This window comes from Octopus sinensis, linkage group LG6 (assembly GCF_006345805.1).
Source record: "Octopus sinensis linkage group LG6, ASM634580v1, whole genome shotgun sequence".
Lineage (NCBI taxonomy): Eukaryota > Metazoa > Mollusca > Cephalopoda > Octopoda > Octopodidae > Octopus > Octopus sinensis.
This window is the reverse complement of record NC_043002.1, coordinates 36479269-36494156: the sequence shown is the minus strand read 5'-3', so window position 1 is coordinate 36494156 and position 14888 is coordinate 36479269. Positions and strand designations below refer to the sequence as shown.

The window sequence follows — 14888 nt, the reverse complement described above, 5'->3', positions numbered from 1 at the left end:
TGCTGGTGGCATATAAAGAGCACCCACTACACTCTCGGAGTGGTTGGTTTTAGGAAGGCATCCAGCTGTAGAAACCTTGCCAGGACAGGCTGGATCCTAGTGCAGCTTCCTGGCTTTCCAGTCCTGTCAAACCATCCAACCCATGCCAGCATGGAAAGCAGACGTCAGTCTCATGTAACCTTGTGTATTCTCATCTAAAATGGAGATGAGTACCAACCAAGATTCCATATGCTATGCTGGAACAATTGTGAAGATCTCTTCACATGAAATCATTGGCTTCTTAATCCACAAATAAAAAATATTTATCTACCAATGCAGTGTTGAGCACTCATTCTCACTATTCAACATTAGCATATATATATATATTTGTTTCTCTTTCCCTCTCTGCCTCTTAGACACGAATACTAGTAACCCATAATATCAACTACCTTGAACATATGGACATGATTATTGTAATGAAAGATGGCCAGATCAGTGAGAGAGGAACATTTCAAGAACTTCTTGGTCATAAAGGGGAATTCTCAGAATTCTTGCAAAATTATTTAACAGAACAGAAGCAAACTGGAAATGAAGCTAGTGAAGAACAAGAAACAGGTCAGTATCTTCTTTCTTTTTTTTTCTCCTTCTGAAATTTATTCAGTCCTCAAAGAATCATTAAACCATAGAACTTTATAATTCTTTCTTTTCAAATGTTTAGATTTCCAAATTCTTGTTGTTGTTTATATTTTCAGTAAGGGGCTTGTTTTTAATGCTAAGAAATTGTCTAAGAAAATATTTACATCTGGGTTCAATGCCATGATTTTGGAAACTTTATTCAAATACATTTCTGTGCCGGTGGCACGTAAAATGCACCAACCGATCATGGCTGTTGCTAGCCTCCCCTGGCACGTAAAAAGCACCCACTACACTCATGGAGTGGTTGGTGTTAGAAAGGGCATCCAGCTGTAGAAACACTGCCAGATCAGACTGGAGCCTGGTGCAGCCTCCTGGCTTCCCAGACCCAGTCGAACCGTCCAACCCATGCTAACATGGAAAACGGACGTTAAACGATGATGATGATAATTTCTCTCTTAAATTCTCCTTCATTATCTTTATATTAAATTTAAAAAATCTATCTGTTATCATTTACTTATTTCAGTCATTGAATTGCAACCATGATGGGGTACTGCCTTGAAGGGCATATTTGAACAAATCAACCCCAGTACTAATTTTTATTAGTCTATTACTTATATTGGCCTCTTTTGCTGAATTGCAAAGTTACAGGGATGTAAAGAAACCAACACCTGTTGTTGAACACTGGTGAGATAAATACAAAGATACACACGCAAAATATTATTAACTTTCTTTTATCTTTTACTAGTTTCAGTCATTAGACTGCAAGCATGCTGGAGCATCATTTTGAATAATTTTTATTTGAATGAATAGCTCCCAATACTTTTTTTTTTTTAACCTGGTACTTTTTCTGTCAGTCTATTTTGCTGAACTGCTAAGTTATGGTGATATAATCAAACCAACACCAGTTGTCAAGCAGTGGTATGGGACATACACACACACACACACACACACACATATATATATATATATATATATATATATATATATATATATATATATATACTACACTCATGGAGTGGTTGGTGTTAGGAAGGGCATCCAGCCGTAGAAACATTGCCAGATCAAACTGGGCCTGGTGCAGCCTTCTGGCTTCCCAGACCCCAGTTGAACCATCCAACCCATGCTAGCATGGAAAGCGGATGCTAAACGATGATGATGATGATGATGATGATATATGATAAGATTCTTTCAGTTTCTGGATACCATATCTACTTGCAAGGCTTTGGTTGACCCAAGGCTATAATAGAAGTCACTTGCCCAAGGTGTTATGCAGTGGACTGAACTATGTGGTTGGGAAGCAAACTTCTTGACACACAGCCACATCTGCTCCTGTAAATATGGATGTGTGTGTGTGCTGGTGGCACATAAAAGGGCACTATTCAAGTGTGATCGTTACCAACACCGTCTTACTGGCACTTGTGCCGGTGGCATGTGTAAAAAGATTCGAGCGAGGTCATTGCCAGTATCGCCTGACTGGCTCTGTGCCGGTGGCATGTAAAAAGCACCCACTACACTCTCGGAGTGGTTGGCATTAGGAAGGGCATCCAGCTGTAGAAACCATGCCAGATCAAAATTGGAGTCTGGTGTGGCCATCTGGTTCACCAGCCCTCAGTCAAAATCGTCCAAAGTGGACGTTAAACGATGATGATGATGATGATGATGATGATATACATACACACACACACACATATACATGTTCCATCTACCAAATTCACTCACAAGGCATTGGTTGGCTCAGAGCTATAATTTAAGACACTTGCCTAAGGTGCTGCACAGTGGGACTGAACCCAAGACCATATGGTTAATGCTGTAGACTGTAGAGGTGTGCTGTTGTTTTTTTTCACATTTAAAATAAATTGTTGATGAACATATATGTGTACACATGTATTTGAGTACATGTGTGTGTGTGTGTGTGTATATATATATATATATATATATATATGCCATTGCCAGCCTCGCCTGGCACGTAAAAAGCACCCACTACACTCTCGGAGTGGTTGGCGTTAGGAAGGGCATCCAGCTGTAAAAACACTGCCAGATCAGACTGGGCCTGGTGCAGCCTTCTGGCTTCCCAGATCCCCGGTCGAACCGTCCAACCCATGCTAGCATGGAGAACGGACGTTAAATGATGATGATATGAGAGAGAGAGAGAGATACATTCATTTATTTGCATACATTTTTTTTATATATCTTTCCTAAATGAAAGTAATAATTTCAAATTTTTCTGTAGATGATGATATTCATTCTTCACTTGAGGAAATTGTGCCTGAAGTTCGTAGAAGGTAAAGTCTATGCTGCTATTTCTGTATTTGTTCTCTTGGCTTCAGCTTCCAGTCCTCCTGTGCTACTCTTGCACAGCCATTCCACATAATGTTGACTATTTTCAGGTCATCTTATAATGTCCACTACCATGTGTTTTTATACTGTTCTCTTTATGCCTGCCATCAGGTAGTGCCCAAGTCACAGCTGTTTTTGAGTGTTGCTGATCAGCTGGGTGAAGAATGTGTCCAGCCAGGTGGAATCGGTGCTCTGTTACAATCTTTTGTATGAACTCTTCTCAGAATTCCCTCATTAGTAACAGTCCCACCAGTAGCATCGTTTGTAACACAGTCCCACTTGTAGCCTCAAAAGTACCACAGAAAGATCCTGTGGCACCATTGATGAAATACATTAAATTTTCTTTCCGTCCATACTGTGCTCTTCTAAGTCTCACTGGCATAGAGCAAAGGGGTTATACAGATGAAATTACTGGTCATTGCTGATGTTTGAGGCTGCCCAGATGGAATACATATGCTGGAACACTGCTACTGCCTTTCCAATCCTGTAGTCTGTCAAGTTCCACATTACTAGTGCTACTTACAACACTGCCCAGATTGGTGAATTGGTTCACTTCTGTCTAGTATTTGCTTTCACCCATCCATCTACTGACTTATGTAAATTAGTGGGCTGTTTAGTGTACATTGTAGATTAGTCACTATTTCTCTTACTCCACATGCTTGTTTTAAAGGTTACATCTCTAATACTTTGTTGTTAAGAATCTATATGTTGGATGAAGATTCATAGAGGTATATCTGTTGAAGTCCGTTCAACATATCCCAGCAAGTCTTTTTCTTAATGCTAACTAGGGCACTCTTATATGGTTGTATGTCATGTTAGGAATGTTAGCCAATCTCCCTCAAAACGCACTCAACTATTTTTAAAATAAAAGAAGACTCGGATGGAAATGTTAGTTAAACTAGTTTGAGATAAAATACATCTTTTATATTTTACTTGCTTCGGTCATTGGATTGTGGCCATATTACAGCACCACCTTGAAGGATTTAGTCAAACAACTTGACCCCAGTACTTATTTTTTTAAAGTCTGGTACTTATTTTATCAGTCTCTTTTGCTGAAGAGCTAAGTTACAGAGGTATAAACAAGCCAACACTGGTTGTCAAGTGGTGGTGGAGGGTAAGCACATACACAGACACACATATATGTGATGGGCATCCACTGTATCTGTGTACCAAATTCACTCACAAGCTTTGTGTGTGTGTGTGTGTATATATATATATATAAATATACTTTTCAGATGGCATGGTCAAGAGGATGGGAAAATGGGCTCACCAGTGATGTCTTTGAAATCAGAGAATGCCTTTGAACTTGCTGAAAAAGACCAGTCTACTCCAAAAGATAAATTAATCGAGAAAGAAGCAACAATGACAGGAAATGTGAGTCGCATATTTTTTCTTTCCTCTCAGTGGTCAAGATTGAAGCATGCTGAAAATTTAAATTTACTATATAAATACACATTTTCACAGGCCAAAATATTTTGATGTAGATATGAATGTAACTTCAATGCAGTATCATTAAAGAAGTTTTGTTTTTTATAACGGTGAAACAAAACCTAACTAGTTGTAACCTTAAGCAGACCTGTTGCAAGATATTTATTGGTTCAGGACAACATAAAATGCCATCTAGTCATGTTGCTTTGATAGAATAACAAAGATGATATTGCACATTGTGTAGTGTTCATCATGAGGTGTGGACGAATACCTCTTAAAAAAATTTGAGGATTGAAGAGGGGTGGACAAATTGCCCATGTTTAATAAAATTAAGATGATTTTTAAACTTTGTAAACTTATCCAACACTATGGCAAAGAAAGAATAACTATACAGATGCAATCTCTATTTTGTGTCTTCTTATAAATGAAGTGGAGTGGGTGGGGTTGCAGAACCACTAACTTAGCAGTTGTGGACTAAGGGTGGTGAAGAGGATATGCGCACACATGTGTGTATGTACACATATACATGACAGACTTCTATACAGTTTCTAGCTACCAAATTCACTCACAAGGCATGGGTCAGTTCAGAGCTATAGTAGAAGACACTTGCTCATGGTGCCATGCAGTGGAACTGCACCCAAGACTATGCGATTGCAAAGCAAACTTCTTAAGCATATAGTCATCCTTGTGAAAGTTTCCTTCAATTTCTAATTAAAGATTTTCTTTTTTTTCTTTCTTTCAGGTGAAATTGTCAGTGTTTTTAGCCTATGCTAAATTTGTCGGTGCCAAATTTATGTTAGTAACTTTAGTCACATTTTTCATGGTTGGTGCACTCAACATTTATTCAAACATTTGGCTCAGTGAATGGAGCAATGATGCCTTGCTTATTCCACAAAATGGTACAATTGACACTTCCCAAAGAGATTTGAGACTTAGTGTTTATGGTGTGTTGGGGATTAGCCAGAGTAAGTTTGAATTTTTTATTATTTCTCTTTTTTTCCATGTTAAAGACTGACAGCATCGATGGATAAAACAGAAATGTCTTTAAAGATATTGTTGTTCTCTTATTACATTTTAATTTAGTTTTCCCCAAATATTTTAGTTTGATGTAAACAATAATTCTTGGTAGCTGTAAATATTGTTCATAAATTGGAATGGGAAGTTAAGACTCCTATTTCATGCAAAGACTTTCTTGGAAAGAAAATAAAAGGTCTCTCTTTCTCTCCCTCCCCCTCTCTCTCTCTTTTTCTCTCACCCCAGCAAACAGCTTTGCTCAAAATGTCAATATTCATAATTTCCAAAATTGTATGATCTTCACAAAATATTTTTTACTAGTGCAAAACATCACACTGTATGTAATTTTTCTGTTTAGTCAGAGAGAAAAGAACAGCCCTATGATCTCAGCTTTTTCAGAGTTTCTGAGACTGATTGTAAGAAAGGAGAAACTTAACCTCAAACTGGAGATGTCCAAATGCTTGCACCCAAGGACCAATCAGTGTTTAACTAGGCGACAGATTAAATCTACTGTTTAAGGAAAAAGAACACAAAAAACCAAAACATGTATTACAAAGGCCCTCATCTGCTACTTTAGCAGTTTTGCTAATCTACCATCTTGGAATGGTACTTTATTTTATTGATCCCAAAAGGATGAAAGGCAAATATGATGTTAGTGACATATGAACTCAGATTGCGGAAAACCAGAGCAAATACCACAAAGTATTTTGTTTTACACACTCTCAAGCAACTCTGCCAATTCACCAACTTAATATATTCATATAGCCAATTATTTTGAAACTGATTGTCAACAGTATATTTGTCATCTTATGGCACAGTTGGTTTACTTTATTTTTCTACATGATTCTACTACTGGTGGTAGGGGGGTTCTGGGTTAAAATTTTTTTTTTTTTTAATGTAAAAGAATGCTTGTGTTCCTGTTCATTCAAACAAGATTCATTCCTGTTCATTATTCCAGAAGAGTATCTATCACATGTTTTCCTCAGCAGCTTCCAATAGAGAATCTTAAATCTTTGTCAGCTACCTCTTTCATTAACAGAATTAATATCTGGGATTGCTCGATGTTGGCATATATTTTTAACTCTGTTCCCATTCTTGAACAGAAGAAATTCAATACTTCTTTTTATAAACTTTACTATGTTGTTTTATTTCTTGCAGGTATTGCAGTAGTGATAGCTGATCTGCTTTTATTTGTTGGTTGCCTACGAGCTGCAGGCTTCCTCCACGAAAACATACTTTCCAATGTTCTTTTCTCTCCAATGGCCTTCTTTGATCAGACACCTGTGGGCCGACTCCTCAATCGGTTTGGAAAGGATGTAGAAGTCCTGGATTTCCGTTTGGTTGAAAACATTGAATCATGTATCATGTGTTTACTCAGGATTGTTTCTGTACCCATCGTTATTATACTCAATACACCTATTTTTATAGTTGTCTGCATCCCTCTCTTCATCTTATACTTCATAGTTCAGGTTTGATAGCATTTTTTTGTATCTTTGAATTTTTCTAAAATTTATTCTTTAAAAAAAATATACTATTTTTTTAAAAATATGTATTGCATAGTTTATCGTTGGAATTAGGTAGGCTTATTCCCCCTATTCAAAACAGTCTTTCTCTCTCTTGGTTTCACTCTATAAAATCTTATTTTATCAAAAATCTCATATGCAATTTGTCACAAAGTTGTAACACAAACTTTGTATTCTTAGTGGTCCAAAGTCTGCTCGTTTAGTTATGCACTAGATATACATGTCACAAAATGAAGATTTTATTTTGTTAAATTACCTATATATTTTACCTGGACTAACAATCTTGCTAAACTGATTCCACTCATACCATCAATGTATATCACCACCTGTTACCAGCATTTTTAAAACTAAATGTCCAAGTTTGTTTTACTACAACAACCACTTGTTTTTGTACAATTTTTAGAGATTTCAGCTTGAAGTTTAAACACCTTATCATAGCCTAGAGAGAAAATAATTTGCACATTTTTCCAGTATACTAATGGTAATTAAATTAAATAACAAAAGAAATGAAAATATTATTTGTTGTGTAAATATCTCTTCCTATGTAGATATATATATATACCATTAGGAAAGAAAATGAAATAATAGGAATTAGTTGTAATGCTATTTGCTTCTTTTCTCTTTCTCTCTGACAAGCATGTTGCTTTATTTTAGTCATTAAATCATGCTATCCTTGCTGTTTTGTGCTTGTCTTTAGTTTGATTTTTACTGTGAAAATTAACTCACTTTATCAGTAATTCACACTTATATTTTCATTTAATTACAAATGGAATTGTGAGGATGGTAGCTTTTAGAAAATTAGAATTACTTAAGATTTATTTTTTTATCTGGTCCCTTATCATTGTTCCTTTTATGTAATTTAATGAAAATTTTCAGGTCTTAAAAGATACTGTAGTTAAATATCTTCATCAGAACACCAGAAACTTGGGGTTTATTTGTTGTTATTCACTTATGAACACCAAATTATTAAAACTTTAATAAAGTATTGTTGCTTTATGTCCTTATGATATTTCAAAAATCCTATTAGACATGGATTTGTTGTCGAGTCACCAATATAGCCAGATTTACTTTCTATATCAATAGCAGTTTTAAGTCTCTCATCATTTAACAGCCTTTTTCCTTGCTGGCATGAGTTGGACAATATGACAGTATTTGAAGCTTTTGTTAATCAGTGGAATGTTTCAAAATTGTGCATCTTTTATTGATAATTAATGTAGTCCAATTAATATGAAGCACATATTCATTTTTAAGAAAAGCTTATTAACGACTCAAGCATAACTATTTTTGTAGTATTTTTTATAGTTTGCTAGTATTTTTTCTAAGATTATGGCAAAGAGAAGAGAGGATTGCAATCATATCATCTTAATTGAGTTTTATCATTTCTTTCTACAGCAATAGTAGTATCACTTTTTTTTCCACCTCTCTGTTTTAGCACCCACACATACATTCTGTATCATCAAGCACATTTTACATTAGCTATTAAGTTGTCGTTTGGTTTCATTTCCAGTAAAATCTAAGCATTTTTTTGTTCCATCACTTGCACTTTTGATGTGATATAACTACACTGTCTGTTGTCTTCAATTAATGTTTGACTCAATAACAAACAGCTTTCAGCTTTGACCCTTTGGCATTCAAACCAGCCATATCCAGCCCAAATATTCTACCTGTTTTATATTCAAACTGGCCTTATCTGCCACTCACCCTTACCCTACAATGTCATTCTAAAAATATACAAACATAATGAAACCTCAGAGCTGTGAGATAATGCATGATTACTTCAAAATAATGTGAATAAATAAGCATTACATTTAACAGAGTAATCTGAATGCCAGGGGGTCAAACTGCAATGACACTTAAAGCCTTGTTTATAAACATTAATTAATGAAGCTTTATATAAGTAGTTATATGCTTTCTTTGACTTTTACTTTTCTCTTCTTTTTTTATTCTTTCTCCCTCTTTAGGAGCAATTACTAATTTGTACTTTTAATATAATTACTTATCTTTTCCTATAACAGATCTCTTGGAATATCTACATTTTCTTCTCTCAATAACCAGTGCTTCTAATTCTCTCTCCTCTTTGCAGCATGTGATATACATACATATATATACACCATTAAGCAATTTTCTTTAGTTTTATTTTATTTGTATGTTAAATTGTATTGACTTTTTATTCTTTTATATTTTCATGTTTTATTTCTTATTAACATTTTTATATTTTTTAAATTTTAGTTTTATTTCTCTTTTATTTGTTTTTTGTTTATTTCTTTCAGTTTTCACTCTTTTTCTTTTTTTATATATTTTGTTTGCATTATCTTTAAAAAGTAATAATAACAATTAAAATGGCAATAATAATGATAAAACAAACTTTTCTAAACATTAAGTTAGTTCAGCTTATATATATATATATATATATATATAGACAGACAGACAGAAGTCAACTCATGGCTAAGACCACTTCCTAAGTAATTCTGTGCAAACGTTCTGGGAGCCCAAAAATTTCTGTGCATGAATTTGTAATAAATGGATAACGAATGACATAGCATTGAACCCACTTTTCAACATAATCAGTTCTAAAACTAGTGGAACAACAGAGGAACCAGAAACCAACTGCACTTCAGGTTTTTTTAATATGTGTTTACCTTCTAGAGGGAAGTTCCTACAACTAGGAATCCTTCACTCCCAGTGGTTTACATGCTAATTAACTCTGAGCTGGGACCCTAGCAGATATTACTCAGGGTCAGAGTAGACCTGGAAACAATAATGGCTAGGAGGTGGTTTCACATTCACTCAAACCCTAGAACTCCAGTTCCAGGGTTCCACTACTGGATACTGTTTTAAGTCATACCCAGTGGTGGGAGGACACTAAAATAATAGTGTTTATTAATTCTCTTCCTTTTTATAATTTAGATGATAATGATTACTATCATAAAAAGATGTTTGGCCTATTACACATATTCTAAGCGCTTAAAGTAGTAGATTATGCATTCAAAACTAACCGCTGCTAGTATGCTATTCCCTTGGATAATGCATATTTCTAATTAAATAAACTAATTAAAATGATAACAGGCTAGATTCAAATTAGCACCATTCATTTCCAAATTAAGAGCAATAACACCCTTAACCACAAAAATCATTGATGCATAAGCACATAATTATCCTTACATCAGAAATTCAAGTTTCCTTTCTCAAAACCCATATAGTACTATGTACAAACCTAGGAATCATACATCTGATGATAATCAGTTATTGAAACCTAGGATAGATTATTAGTATCATGGCAAACATTATTAGTCTGGAAATTGCGTAATCATATTAACAATGCATATCAGGCATTTAAACAGTTAAGTATTCTAAAAGTTTCTGCAATCTTCTAAACCTGCTAAAAGGGAGAAAATAATAAACTAAAATTGTGCTAAAATAATAATGCCACACAACCTTTTCAACTGTTGTAATATCACAGAAAATTTACAAGAAAAAATTTAATACAAATGAAAATATATTAACCTACTCTTTCTTCTCATTTGCATCATTATCATTCTAAGTCTTAAATCTACTACTGCATGCCAGGACAGATTGTACACTGATTGTACACTGTATACTTAATGGCTACCATATTTGCCTGTGCTGGCTCTTTTGCATATTTGGTTGTGTTTCTGAAGTTTTACCTGGAGACTTTACAAGTAGATGCCCTTATTTAGTGGGGCATGCTAAGTTATGTTTGCCATGATACTTTCAGCAGAACCTCTTCATTAACCTAAGAGATATCTTCACTTCATATCAACTTCAGTCACCTACCATAAAAAACAAAATAAGTAAATAAACCAAGTGTGTTTCTTGTGGAAACCAATTAAAGAAAAATTTTAATTATAAAAATTGTTTTAAGAGTAATATTTTACTTAATTTTATTAATTCTTAACAATTTTATTAACTTTTATCAAACCTGGAGTAAACATGATAGATATTTTACTTAATTTTTACTTTGTTGTTTTTTTTTCTTATTTTTGTTTAGTATTTTTATTATTTTATTTTGTTCTTTATTGTTTTGTTATGCAGATGCGATGAGCATGATAGCTGCACTCTTAATGGCTTACTCTGGTATGCACGCTTCATGTGGTGTGTTTGATAAACTGCTTGAAAACATCTTGCACCTTCCTTTATCTGCTTTCGATGCTATTCCAGTCGGCCGAATTATAAATCGCTTCTCATTTGACATGGATGATGTTGACAATGTCATTCCGTTTACTATTCGCTCCATGCTAAATACAATAATAACGGGTGCTTTCACTTTTCTAATCCTCTCTATAAATACTCCTCTTGTCATTTCAATTGTGCCTATTGTAGGCATAATGTTCATATATGTCAAGGTAACTATATACTTGTATTACATTTTAATTAAAAATGTATTTCTTAAAGATTGTGCTTATATGTATATACAAGTTCCAATGAAAACATAATGAAGTTTAAAAATTATCGTTTATGCATAAAATAAATTTAGAACCACAGTATTAATTATAGTCTAATGGTATCAGAAATCTCAGTTTAGCTACTTTAAAACAATTCATCACCTGTTGCGTTGCTAGTTTTTTTTTAAAATCTATTACCTTCTTATTTGCTGAAAATAAATCTACAGAAATATTAAACCAGCATTGAAACTTTGAGATTATAGAGGTTTCTACAAATATTACATAATATATTTTAAACCAGAGAACTAATTTTAGCTTTATAATGTTAAAGAATTAAGCTCTAGGATGTGAGTGTTCTATATCCTTTCCATTAAATCAATACATGAGAAGAAAATAACAATCAGTTATATATATATATATCTTAGCTGCTTTCTTGTATATGAGCAAAACCATTGCCAGAAAGAATCACTGAAATGAGTCATTGTTGATGTAATGTGAGGCCCTCCTATGACTTGAGCCCAGCAAAAGATTTGCACATTCTATTGCACAATGCACAGCAGTGCTGGCTGGCAGAAGGAACAGGTGCCATAGTATGAACTCCTTTGACATGCCTTTTCAATCCTCCAACTGAGAGGCACACCTTTTCGCAGGTTGCACATGTTCTGTTGTGCACAATAGCCATATCACAATTTACCATGAGTCAATTTTTGTGAGCTCTTTGATGGCTGACCAGGCCCACATTACTCAAGCACCTCTCTTCTCTTAATCTTGGGATATATATACATACACACACATATATATATAGATGAATAATGGTTAAGAGTCCATACAAATCAAAAATTAGAGTTAAAAAAAGTAAATAAAGTTGGAAAAGGCACAGAAATATATTTTAGAGAATGATTAATAAAATATTACCTGTTTCAAAGTATCCATCTTAACAAATATAGAACTCAAATTTAGGTACAAATATATATATAATCATCATTGTTATTTAATGACCATTTTCCATAGGTTGGACAGTTTGACAAGAGCTGGCAAGCTAGAGGGTCATGGTAAGGCCTGCTGCCTGTTTTGGCATGATTTCTATGACTGGATGCCCTTTCTAACATGAACCACTTTATGGAGTATACTGGGTGCTTTTTTGTGGGCCTGGCACCAGTGGGGTTTCCAAATAATTTGCAAGAAAAGTCATTGTTTTAACATCTGCTTTTCCAAACTGCTTTATATAAGTAACAGTTTGTAGCAGTATAGTTTTATCATCAAATATTTTTTCTTAAGCATCCATTACATGATTTATACTTTTTGGCCGGGTACTGTTTTTATGCCCCCAAAATATAGTATTGCCAATTGGATTGACTATAGTATTTTACTAGAGCATATTTTTTATCATTTATGAATATGAATGCTACATCATCATCACTTAGCATCTGTTTTCCATACTGGCATGGGTTGTTTGGTTTGACAGGAGCTGCCTAGTCAGAAGACTGCACCAAGCTCCACTGTTTGATTAAACATGGTTTCTATGGCCTGATGCCCTTCCTAATACCAAACATTTTACAGGTGTACTGAGCGCTTTTTACGTGGCACTAGCAACAGTGAGGCCACCAAATAATTTACATGACAAGACCCCCTTAAGCTATTGGGTGGGCTAACTAGAATTGGGAAAGGTGGCTTGGTGCTTGATGAGAAGTTGCAGTATGAGTAGAGGGACAGAAATAAATGTCTTGCAATAAAGGAAATACATGGATGCCTTAGTAGATGGGGAAGATGTGATGGGGGATACACTCAAATTACAGGGGAGTGAATATAAGTGAAGTGAGACCAAGGATTGGACAAGGTGAGTGGGAGGCAGAGGGAATGTAGTGAGTGGACAGAGATAGAGGGAGGGGTGGTTAAGTGGATATGTTGTGGGGAAGACATTCAACAGGAATAATAGGGAGGTAGTGGGGTACAGCAGATGGTGAGCACAAGCGAGGAGAGAGGGGAAGTGCCGCAAAGAATTGAACTCAAAATCAATCATTGAGCGAAGTATTTTTTATACAACATTATATTTATTGAAATATCTTCACTGATCAAAATAGGCTCATATTAATTCTGAAATAATTTCATGAATTCTATGACCTGCATGACATAACATGTCATATGTCTTCTGAATTCTTTGCTAGCTCATAACGGCTACATACTGATCGGCATCTGAAGCAGTATCTATGTTAGCATGCATTACACACGACTATTAATATACTCTCAGCCTCTTTCCTTCACATTTCAATCTTGTGTTAGCATGTATGAGAGATTAATATATTCAGATCAATTTTAGCCACTTTGAACATCAGCCTACATTTCTTCACTCAGCATGTATGATTTATATTGTTGCATATCTATAACTCTTATACTTATTTCTCCTGGATGCATACAGTAACCAATGCCTTTGGTAATATAGCTGCATGCTTTTTCAACTCTTTTGCACTGGCTTTTCTCACAAGTTAAACTTATATCTATTTACTGCTCTCACTGCTATACAGTATCACAATTTCTACATTCACTATAACTTTATTTTGCTCGTTTCTTTGAAGTTTTTTTTTTTTGTTGTTGTTGCTGTTTTTCTTCTTACTTTTTCCATGCTGGCATGAGTTAGGCAAGACTTAGTGAAGCAAATTTTCTACAGTTGGATGCTCTTTTTGTTGTGAACCTTTATTTTATTTTCCCAAGAATGGTATTTTTTCATTCTATTGGTCCTCACCTGTCAAAATTGATTGAACAAAAGGCCTTTAGTTTACTGGAGAATGTAAACAATGTCACTAGTTTGTTCAGATAGTGTTAATGAAAACACACTCACATTTACACAATAGATTTCCTCATAGTTTTCATCTACCAATTCCACTTGCAAAACATGGGTCAGCTCAAGGACCCTCACTACAGGGCTGAACCCAAAAACACATAATTGAGAAGCAAACTTCTTTACCACACAGCCATGCATGTACCAGTTTGTCTTTCATAAAACTTTATATTGTTGTTTAGTATAGTTACAGTCAAGTCTCACATACTAAATATGTTGAGCTTTGGTGTATTTTGATATCATACCTTACACTTCACAAATATTGTTTAACTGAGAGGCATATTGAATTTAGTTATCAGTGCAGAGACTGGCATTATAGATACAGTTAGTACATAAACTTGATTTTTTTAATGTTTAACTATTATATATTACCATTATATTCTCTTTCCAGTAAGTCATCTGGACACTCTGCAACCTTTTAGTCCAAGACGACTCACATCACTATCTCTCTACACCAGTGTGTCTGGTTTCCTTAAAGGGATTTTTTTCTCTCATATTACCAGAGATCTTTCTACTTTTTTTTAGTTGGTGGCTATTTGCAATGAGCAAACATATTCAGTTTTCTGCCTGGTTCATAATCATCATCATCATCGTTTAATGTCTGTTTTCCATGCTGGTATGGGTTGGATGGTTTGACTGAGGTCTGGAGAGCCATTCTGCATATTTCACAAGTTCCTAACATTTGTAAAAGATCTCTGTTCGTTTCTCAAATTTTCTAATCTAAGACTTCTT

At 34.7% G+C, this 14888-nt stretch overlaps 1 protein-coding gene across 2 annotated transcripts in view; it reads left to right on the top strand.

Annotated features, from left to right (window-relative positions):
• The window catches only part of LOC115212905 (multidrug resistance-associated protein 1-like), a 102912-nt gene that overhangs the window by 59478 nt on the left and 28546 nt on the right, over window positions 1-14888 (top strand). For both annotated transcript variants that reach the window (XM_036503837.1, XM_029781721.2), the window contains exons 19-23: window positions 396-594; window positions 2846-2897; window positions 4188-4326; window positions 5123-5345; window positions 6553-6863. In XM_036503837.1, the coding sequence (XP_036359730.1) occupies window positions 396-594; window positions 2846-2897; window positions 4188-4326; window positions 5123-5345; window positions 6553-6863 (924 nt within the window). The remainder of the gene's footprint in view (window positions 1-395; window positions 595-2845; window positions 2898-4187; window positions 4327-5122; window positions 5346-6552; window positions 6864-14888) is intronic.